This window comes from Elephantulus edwardii, unplaced genomic scaffold (genome assembly GCF_000299155.1).
Source record: "Elephantulus edwardii isolate Elephantulus edwardi_28Jun2011 unplaced genomic scaffold, EleEdw1.0 scaffold00003, whole genome shotgun sequence".
In the NCBI taxonomy this organism is placed as follows: domain Eukaryota; kingdom Metazoa; phylum Chordata; class Mammalia; order Macroscelidea; family Macroscelididae; genus Elephantulus; species Elephantulus edwardii.
In genome coordinates this window covers 14,927,558-14,937,979 of record NW_006399753.1, presented here as the reverse complement: position 1 = coordinate 14,937,979, position 10,422 = coordinate 14,927,558, and the positions used below count along the sequence as shown (strand labels likewise).

Genomic DNA, 10,422 nt, shown 5'->3' with positions numbered 1-10,422 from the left:
ATTTCAAACAACCATCTTTCCAGTTGTTATTGTTGCTGTGTACCATCGAGTCAGAATCAAGTCACACCTGACCCTCCAGCTGATTTTCAGAGGCAGTAAATTGCACAGGAGGAGAATGCCCATCTTCTGCAGAGCAGCTGGTGGATTTGAAGCCTTTAGGTGACTTTCTGATTAGCAGGCCTCTTTTAACACAGTGCCACCAGCATTCCCCAAACAAGCATGGGGCAGGAATATCTCTAAACCACTTTTGTTTTGAATTTATGTGATAGCATCTAGGGCTCGGGCTCAAAAGAACCCCCCAAAACTCACTGTGGTCGAGTCATTCCTTAATAGTGACCCTTCCCTGGGTCTCCAAAGCTGTAAATCCCAATGGGAGGAGGCTGCCCTCCTTTCTCCCAAGGAGCCCCTAGTGTATTTGAACTGGCAGACACTCACAGCCTTTGGAATAGTAGTGCAAGTCACTGAACTATGCATTCTCGAAACCAACATAAAATCTAACACCACTGACTCTACCCACAGGCCAGAGAACGATGCCTCATAGGGCTTCTGAGAGGAAAGCTTCATGGGAGCATCTTTCTGACAAGGAGTAAGCTGGCTGGAATGGATCCTGGGATTGGCAGTCCAGTGCTTCACCTTCTGCACCACCAAGCCTCCTTAGACATACTCATCCAAAAGCCAAAGTCACCGCCATCCAGTCTCTTTCAACTCAGAGAAACCCTGCAGGGAGCCTCACCTTTCTCTGGCAGTGGTGGATCTGAACTTCCGGCCTTCTGGTTAGCAGCCCCGCACTTAACCCCCTCTGCTTCCAGGGCTCCCTCAGCATCGCCCAGCCCTTCACGAATGCTTCATTTTCTTGTGCAAACTGCAAATGCAGACACTAACCATTTTCACATTTACTCTGTAGATATAATTGCTGTGTTTAATAAGCGGCAGTTTTCCCAGTAAATTTGACGAAAGGAAATATTCTCTGCCTATGCATTTTGGAAGTTCTCTTAAACACCTTCAAGTCTATCATTTCCCTGCATCTTAGAGGAAACAGCAGCGGTGGGTTCCACCAAACACCCAGGAATATCGAGATGCATTTTCTGAGTAAGACTGCACCCCTCCAGATAGGTTCCTGGGCACCTGGGCCCCTTTAACCTTCTACACAGTTGAAATCCTCACAGAAGCCAGTGGACAAAGCCCAGGCTTTCAAACCCCCTGGGCTACTGACAACGACTCCCAACACAGGCCTGCAGAATATGTGACTTCTCATCCCCAGATCGCAAGTATCACCTCTCTCCCGGTCCTTTTCCAGTTTTTGGGCAGAGGGTCAGGAGCTGCAGCCTTCAATATGGATTAAGGCTCAATGTCAAGAAGACAAAGATTCCCACCACTGGGCCAATTGGCAGCATCAGGATGGATGGTGAAGAGATTGAGATTGTTCACAGCTTTAGTTTGCTTGGCTCCACAGTCAACACTCTTGGCACCAGTAGCCAGGAAATTAAAAGACGTATTGCCATCGGAAAGTCTGCTGTTAGGGACCTCTCAAAAGTACTGAAGAGCAATGGTGTCTCTCTGGAGACTAAGGTGCGTCTGATACAGGCCATGGTCTTCGCAATCACTTGTTATGCATCGGAGAGTTGGACAATGACTATGGAGGATAGGAGAGTTGATGCCTTTGAGCTGTGGTTCTGGAGAAGAGTACTGAGGTTACCATAGACTTCTAGGAAAACATTCATCCTAGAGAGGGTTAAACCGGGAAGCTCCTTGGAGACAAGGATTCTGAGGCTTCGTCTAACATACTTTGGACATGTTGTAAGGAGGGACCAGACCTTGGAGAAGGACATCATGCTTGGGAGGGTGGAGGGACAGCGCAGGAGGGGAAGGCCCTTTATGAGGTGGATTGATTCAGTGACTGGGGTAACTGAGATGGGTGTATCAGAGACAGTGCGACTGGCACACGGCAGAGTTTAGGGCTGTTGCACATAGGGTCGCTCTGAGTCACAAGTGACTCGACGGCACATAACAACCACCACCCCAAATTCACTCCAACAGTGCCACATACTTGTGTTCACCTGAATGATGGATGGAACTGAGAAGTGAGGATGCCCTTCGCATAACGGAATTAAGTAGCACCCATTGTTCTGTGTCTCTCCAACGACCTAATAAATAACAGGGGTTACTCATCTTGATGCCAAAATTCCCCTGGCAGGTTTCAAAACACATGTCCAGCAATTCTTGCATTGGTCCTGGAAAAAAAATCAAGTGTCGAAAACTTGTTATGTATTTGCACTTTTCACTGATAAGCTGGTAACAATGAGCAATTACTCCAAACACAATAGATTAAAGGTTATGTGACATCCGGTCAGAATCGACTCACAGCTGAACTTCTGGTGGGTTTTCAGACACTGTAAATGGCACAGGAGAAAACCATCCAGCTTTCTCCCACGGAGCATCTGGTGGATTTGAACTACCTGCCTGAGGGCTGGCTGTGCAACTCTTTACACATTAAGCCACCAGAGTCCCCTATGGGACCACTAATTCCTCAACATGGTTACAGGGTAACACGAAGATGACACACAAGAATTATCCACAGAGAGCTCAAAAATATTTTTTTTTTAAAAAAGAATTTAACTTGGGGCATGGGGATGGTGAAAACCAGAAAAAGGTATGTAGATAGAAATGTAGAAAATTAAAAAGTGTAGTTTAATTTCATTGCTTATTGGAAATGCTCAGAGCTTACAGAACCTGACAGGTTTTATCTTAATAAGGCAAACACTGAGGAGGAAATAGTTTAAAAGATATCATCAATCTTTTATTTAACTAAGCACAGCCCTTCATTTTGAAGGAAATGATACAATTTTTCAATCATAACTTCCTCTCAAGAAGAAAAACATTACATTGATTTAACATACAACCTTCAGAAACAACAAAAATAAAGTTTACACAATTCATGGGGAAATAAAATGCAAGTGGTATTTATTCTGCGAGTTAATAAAATTCTCCATAGGTCACAAGTATTAAAGACAAAAACAAAATGACACCATGTGGAGCTGAATAAACCAGTCAAGTTTACAGTTACCCTGATTTTTCTTTTTAGAAATAAAACTGAACTTTCCAAAGGAATCCATCTGATAATGATCACACTAGATTATATTCTAATTCATAAAAAAATAATGGTTAGACAAGCACATAGTACGTCTCTGACACAGTGAATTTCATCATTTAAAAAAAATTAGAAAACAAGTAGTCCTTAAATTTTCTTAGCTCTCCATAGCATATGTCATATAAAATTAAAGTTTTGCTTCCAAAAATATGTTTCCATGTAGTAGCGGTGTGGTTGGGGCCAGGAGACCAACACATGAAAAGGTTATCCACTGAAGTGTCAACTCTTCATAAAAACTAAAAACTTCTTTAAAGCCCAGAGTTAAAGTCTTCTGCTCACAAGGCATTTTAGTGCTACAGCATCATTTCTTTAAATTGAAGGTGGAATAAAACTTAGAAAAAAGTATGAGTTTTCTTGATACAAAAAGTTGTGTAGCTAAAGTCTTGGGCTCCTTAGAAGTACATATACGCAGTCTCAATAAAATATTTGCTCAGGTAAGAAAATAGAATTTGTCTGATCTCACTTAGAATATGTTCCAGTGGGGCTTCCTTCTTATTCAAAATTGCGAGCACAGCTGAACAAGAGAATCATTGTTTCTTTCCTTCAAAGAACATCAGTAATTCACAGTACAAAACATCTCTAAAAGTTATTCCTAAGGAGAAATAAAAAGTATTACATATACCTTTTTTAAAGTGCCAGGGGTCACCATTGCCAGGGCATTCAAAAGTCACTGTTCCACAGCATGCCATCTGGAAGAGGCAGCCACGATTTCCCTTTTCTTCAGTGGATTAGGGGACCACAATCCCAATATTTCTGATGGAGTCACTGATACTGAATGTTATTATGTACATAATAATTATGTACACCTCACCTCACCTCACTGGTACTCTGTGAAAATGCTCCAGGTACATGGGAGAGACGGCTTTGGGACATGTCTCTACTCCTGACCATCCTCCATCTCCCAGCTCGGCTGCCCAAACCCTCCTCTCATGCAACTGAGCTATTCTGCAGGTACAGAGCAGACAATGCTGAGAGCTCTGAGAAGAACAGCTCACCTGTGACAAGTAAGCCACTACTCTATCTCACTGTAAGGAGCCCTGGTGACTCAAAGGCCAAGTGCTTGGCAGCCACCTAAAAGGGTTAGTGGTTTGAATCCACCAGCTGCTCCAGGGGAGAAAGACTTGGCCATCTGCTTCTGTGAAGAATGTAGCCTTGGACAAACACCATGAGGTGGGGGCATTGTGAGTCAAAGCTGACTTAATGGAGACTTACAATAATATACATCAGGGTGACAGACAAGACAGGAAGTCCCAATTTGAAGGGGCAGGGGAGGAGCAGAGAAAAAAAAAAAGAACAAACAACAAAACCAAACAGCTGACTAGCCCAGAGCTTTGGGGCAGCACTGTCCTTCTTAATGCCTGAACACTGTCCATTTATTTGAATTTCACTGCTATGTTAAACAGAAAAGTTGGTCAGGCATGGTAATTAAAAAGTAAAACCAAATCAAATACCCAAGTCAATTACTGTCCAGTCGATTCCAAGCCACGGTGACCCCATCTGTGTTACACAGAACACGTAACTGTTTTCTATGCACTTTCCAGAGGCTGAGTTTTTTTGCAAAAAAAACCCCACAACAGATCACCAGGCCTTTCTTCTGAGGTACCTATAAATTTCCAGCCTTTTCCTTAGCAAATAAGTGCACTCTTCACACCATCCACTTCTAGCTTTAATACCCAAAGTCTCTGCTATTGAATTTGTGGATACCTAGTGACCGTCTAGGAGCAGATCTCTCCTCAAGGGTTTCCAGAGCTATAAATCTCGACAGCAGCAGACCGCCTCAGATCTCTCTCACAGCAGCTGATGGATCTGCCCCGGCAGCAGCCTAGAGCTTAACCCAGTGCCACCAGGGCCTCCTGAGGGGGATTATCGGTTTATCTAAATGTCGTTACCCACATCTATCTTGTCCTTTTCCCCATGAGCCTGAGGAAAGAACCACAAAGCCATGAGATTATTAAACATAAAAACTAGACTGATCAAGGAATCTATGCTTCTCACAAGAGACTTACTTTTCCTCAGAAGTCCCAGAGCAGAACTTGAAAAGGGGCTGAGGTTAAAGTCGATAGAGGCAGGGACCTATTCCGGGATAAATATGCAAACAAGAATATGCATTACTATCAGTAATGAAAAGTCTTCATGGAGGTTCTCCCACCTTCATAAATGTGGAGGATTTTTAGAACTGTAGTCTCAACTTCAGGCTTGAAGACACACAACATACAAATCAAGTCTGCTAGTAATCCTGACTTGGGGAGGTCCAGGAAGGCATATGGACAGATGGCTCTCTGGCTCCGGGATGCCTGTGCAGATTCCATTTCAACTTTAAGAATCAAGTCACATGATGACTTTAAGACGCCATGGTTACGAGTGTTTGAGTTGCTGTCTCAGTAAGAACGGGCAGTACAGCAGCACTCAGGAATCCAGGGCATTAACAGCTCCCCCAAGTCCATGGGACAGCTTAGCCAAGCTCAAGGGCAGCTCAGACAGATGACATATCTCACCCGCACAGATCTGTGCTTTGGGAGTGGACTGTACTGGAAGCACTGACCAGTGACAGAGGTCACTCCTCTCAGGGAGAAAGCATTGGAAAAGGGTGTTCCCTAGCCAATGCCCTAGGGAATGCCCCAGATCAAGAGGACTTTGCATTCTCAATTCAATTCACCAACTGTGGCTACTAGCATCCTCAGAATTTCACCACTGAATACAACCTTCAGCCCCAAATTTCACCTCCAGCAAAAAAAACCCCAAAAACCAACAAAAAACTCAAAGTGAAAATGGGGAGGGCAGTGGAGGGCAGTCCACAGGATCAAAACACAACCTTAAGCTTAAGACTCTGCTTCAACATTCTGGAGAGAGGGTGGGGATTAAGGGATTCCTTCGGGCCCCAGCGGTCCTGCTTGGCTGCCTCTGGCCAGGACACTTTATGAGGTGGCATCAGTCAACCCAGGAACACACCACTCAGGTTTAATGACATCAGTGGCACAAAGGACTAGGCCCTCCTTTGACAACAAATAAAACGCAGCTGTAAATGCCTACAATAGCAGGCAAGAAACAAAGGCGGAAGACCAAACCTTTAATTGACTCAGTCCCCAGGCCGGCCCATGACAATGATTTACTTGTAACCTGGAAAGGGGGAGGGGTGGAATAAGAAACTCAGCTACAGAAACCCAGCGATTTGGAGGGGGAGGGGAGGGAGGTAGCAAAGTCTGTCTGTAGCCCGAGTTTACTTAACTATTTGTTACACTTGACAGAGGGGGCCTGGTCTTGGTCTGCTACTGAGTCTGCCGTTGCTTCCTCAACCTGCACCCCAGGAATCTCATAAATTACCTAAGGTATCCGGATCCCACACATAGCTCCGCAGGCAACCCAGATAAGCCGCCCCTACCAACCCACTCTGGCCTTTGTACTCTGCACCTGGCAGCTGGAGGTGGGAGGCAGAGGCAGGCTGCAGTGGGAGGAACTTTTCTCCATCCTGTCATGGCTAAAGCGGGTCGATTTCAGACCCAGGTGCAGCATAGATTACACGCCAGGTCAAATCCACAGTCCGCACCACAAGCAAAGGCAGGCAGATCAAGGAGTGAAAAGGAAGTGCCCCCAGCCAGAGATGCTCCTACCTGTGCCCCCTGCCCCCCTCCTCCTACCCCATCCAAGGGGGCCAGCTCAAGCCTCAGCTGGCTGCAGAGCTCCCCATTCTCCCCTCTCCCCAGCAGGCGCAGGAGCCCAGCTGGGCGCAGGGAGGTGGAGAAGGGAGCGAGAGGGGGCGAGGAGGCTGCAGACAGCTCCCTTTTGCAGCTCTGGGCGCCCCTGGCCGGTCAGTGAGCCCCCGTGTCCGAGACCGGCGCAGGAGGGCGCTCGGGGGACGGCGGAGTCCGCGCCGCGTCGCCGTCGCCCTCGTCGGGCTCAGCCGGGTGCAGGTGCGTGGCGAGCTCCTGCAGCACCGCCGCGCGCCCGATCTGGTCGTTGCGCCGCTTCTCCATGATCAGGTCCTCCAGGCTCTGGAACTCCAGCGTGTGGCTGCGCTGCGCCGAGAGCTGGATCTGCAGTCGGTAGGGCTGCTTGCCGATGCGCAGCTCGCCGCCGATCTTGAACTCGCGCTTGCCATAGCGGCACCAGGCGGCGAAGCTCTCCGAGTTGCGCCAGCTCAGCTCGCGCTCCTTGGCGCCCACGTGCGCCAGCGCATTGCGCACCACGGCGCCGGGGCTCAGCGGCTTGTAGCGGTACAGCTCGTTGACCACGCGGCCGCGCCGGCCCTGGCTGGCGTCCGTCAGGAAGCTGTTGCTCACCTCCAGCCGGTGTAGGTGCACCACCTGGAAGTTGCCCACGTACACGGCCCAGTGCGGGTACTGGGCCTGCGACACGAACTCCACCAGGTCGCCCGGCTTGCACTTGTTGAGCAGGTTCTCGGGCGTGTAGGTGCTCAGCGCCGCCGAGCCCGGCGCGAAGCTCTTCTGGTAGATGCACTCGTCGCGGTAGAAGACGGAGCACTCCACCTCGTGCAGCCGCGGGTCGTAGGGCTGCGGCGGAGGCAGCGGCTGCCCGTCCCCGCCATCCGGCAAGCCGCTGCCATCCGGGGCCTGGGGCGGCGACTGCGGCTCCACGTCCTCGTCGTCGTTGGAGAATATGTAGGAGACCCCGATGCGCGGCCCGTCGTCCCGGTCCACGCCGGTCGGGTCGGCAGTGGGAACTTCCTTGTAACTTAGGTGGGTCAGTTTCTCCACCTGGTTGCCCATCACGATGCAAACGCCAAGTTCACGCCGCCGAGAAGGGAGAAAGCGAAACCACCGCTAGGGTCATTGGCACCGGTTCTCGGACAGGGGCTGGGCCACCTGTTGGGAGAGGGAGGCAAGGTAGCCATGCAGGAGCCCCTCGGCCTGGCGGGGGGAAGGTGGGGGTGGTGGTTGGCAGTTGGAGCTGGGGCTGGCACCTGGAGCCATTTTAGCGGGAGTCTCGGGGGGACCCAGCCTTCCATTTCTCCACCTGCGGGGTCTCTATCACCAAGCAAGAGACCCGGCAACTTCAGGTCGCTCCCACCTCCAATCCTTCCCCTCGCCGGGGCAAAAGGCCCATGCCACCGGGAGCTCCAGCCACTTCCGCCGGCGCGCCCTACCTGCCCAGCCCAGGCGGACAGGACACTCGAGGAAGGGTAGGCAAAGTTCACTCTGATCCCCCTTTCCCAATTCCCCCGCCCGCCCCCGGGTCCCAGCTAGCCGTTGGCACGCGCCCCGTTCCTTCACTCCCGGGGGAGCGGGCGGGATTCCCGGGCGCGCGGCCCCGCCAGGTGAGCCACCCCACCTGGCTCACCTGCGGAGCTTCCTGCTGCCGCCCAGCCACCCCTCCCCCGCCCGCGGCTCGGGTTACCTGCGCCAACTCACCCGCAGAGGTGTAGGCCCCGGGGAACGAGGACAGGGCCCCCCCCCCGCCGCACCCCGAGACTTCTAGGGCGAGTTTGCCGGTGCGGGAGCCGCGGTCCCTCCTCTCCCGGCGCGGGCGGCAGCGAGGCTGAGCTGGGGGCGGCGACGCATGTCTTCTCCCCGCGGCTGCGTGGCGCCCCAAGACTTGGAAGGTGGGGGGCAAGGTCTACGCGCGCCGCGCCGCCTCCCTCCGTCTGGGCTGCCGCTCCCCCTCTCCAGTTCCCCGGGGAGGTGGGGCGCGAGGAGGCGGAGAAGGCGGGCGCCTGGTAGCCCGGCGGCGGCCGCTCCCCTCGAGCCCGGCGAGCAACAAGCTCCGGAGCGGGAGGGACGGGATTGTAAATCCGGCTCCGGGTTCCCCGGGCGGGAGCGCAGCCCCTGGCATTTAAAGAGACATGCGCTCGCTCCCCGAGCCCGGGTCTTTCCCACTCGGCGCGGAGCCGCCGGGATCCCCGCCCCTGCCCCGCCCACCCAGGTTCGCGAGGCTGCGCCAGGGCACGCCCCCTCCCTGGCCACGCCCACGCCCCAGCCGGTTTAAATCCCGCTGGTAAATAATCGACGTGGGGCCTCCCTGGCGCTGGGGACCCGGCTGGTTTTCTGTCTTTTGTGACCGTCCCGCTCCCTGCTTTCCAAGGGCTGACTATCTTTGGACAGGCCTCCTTGCAAGGTCCGCATCTTCCCGAGCTGTGGCTTTAAGAAATTGAAAGGCAAACGCCACCTGCCAGCCTAAAGCACCTAAAGGGAATATGAGTTTGCTGTTCCTTTTTTCCTCCCCTTTTTCTTTCCCAGAGTACCTGGGAGGAAGTATCCACTGGGGACGTTTCTATCTTCTTTTTTCCTTCCCAGTTTCCTAGAACGTATTTCGTCCCCGGAAAGACACAAAAGACTCTTTTTTTATAGAAACAGTTGGAGGAATGTTTCAGCTTAGAAGTGTTTCCTGAAGCACATGTTAGCGTGGGGTCGTGAAGTTCAGAGAAAGGAGGATGAACCCCTAGAAGACGGCAAAAACTTAATTGCTGGTTGGCTTCCAAGATCAACGCTCCCTTTACTCAATGCCCCTCGAAGTTCGCCAAAGTGGATTTCATAACCTCTGTGGTTTGCACAGTTATCAATTCGTTAGGTAGAAGAGAAAACATGCAGGTCTGGCTGCTTTTCTCAAGGATGGGGTGCAGTGGATTGCCTAACTCCCCTTAAATTAGAAACAAACCAGAGGCCCCTGGTGGATGTGTTTCCTTCCTGTGACTTTAGGAAGGAAATGACAGTCAACTAGGATTGCCTGTTAACCGCTTATGTAAGAAGAGACATTTCCCTCCCCCACTGGTTTCGGTTTTTCCTGAAAGGTAGGCGATCAAAGTGGGCGTTTTCAATAGCAGAGGTTAGGGTACCTGTCTGATTTATAATGTGCAAACTTCGCACTAACTACAGGCACAAAGGAGAGTCCAGGGAGGAACTGAGAATGCAGCCCAAGCCCCTTTAGCCCAGTTTTCCATCACTGTTTCATTTAGGTAGGTTATTCCAGGTAACACTATTATTTATTTACTGTGTTTCCAATTAGTGGAAACAGGAATATGCTACCACCTCTGTGGACCTTTTTACTTGGGTTACTGTGTGTGGAAGCAGTCTGCTTAGGCACTTTTGAGGTTGAGGCAATCAATACTGACAGAGCTTTGATGGAAGTTGGTCCTTCAGCGAGTCCAAGATCACAGCATAAGTTGTACAGAAAAGAGCCTTCTGTCCACAGCGACCAGGAAGATGAAATTAACATAGTTTCTGTCCAATTGTAGGGACCTATGAGTAGATGAGTTCCTCTCTACTGTCCTTGTGATAAAGCATGTTCTGGGGGCTGCTGCTGCTTTAGGAATGTCATCTCAT

At 50.8% G+C, this 10,422-nt stretch overlaps 1 protein-coding gene across 1 annotated transcript; it reads right to left on the bottom strand.

Annotated features, from left to right (window-relative positions):
* Positions 1-6,954: 6,954 nt before the first annotated feature.
* On the bottom strand, positions 6,955-7,872 carry LOC102867336 (protein FAM84B-like). Its single transcript, XM_006879460.1, has one exon. The coding sequence runs from the start codon at positions 7,870-7,872 to the stop codon at positions 6,955-6,957; it is 918 nt and encodes a 305-aa protein (XP_006879522.1).
* Between the last annotated feature and the right edge of the window lie 2,550 nt (positions 7,873-10,422).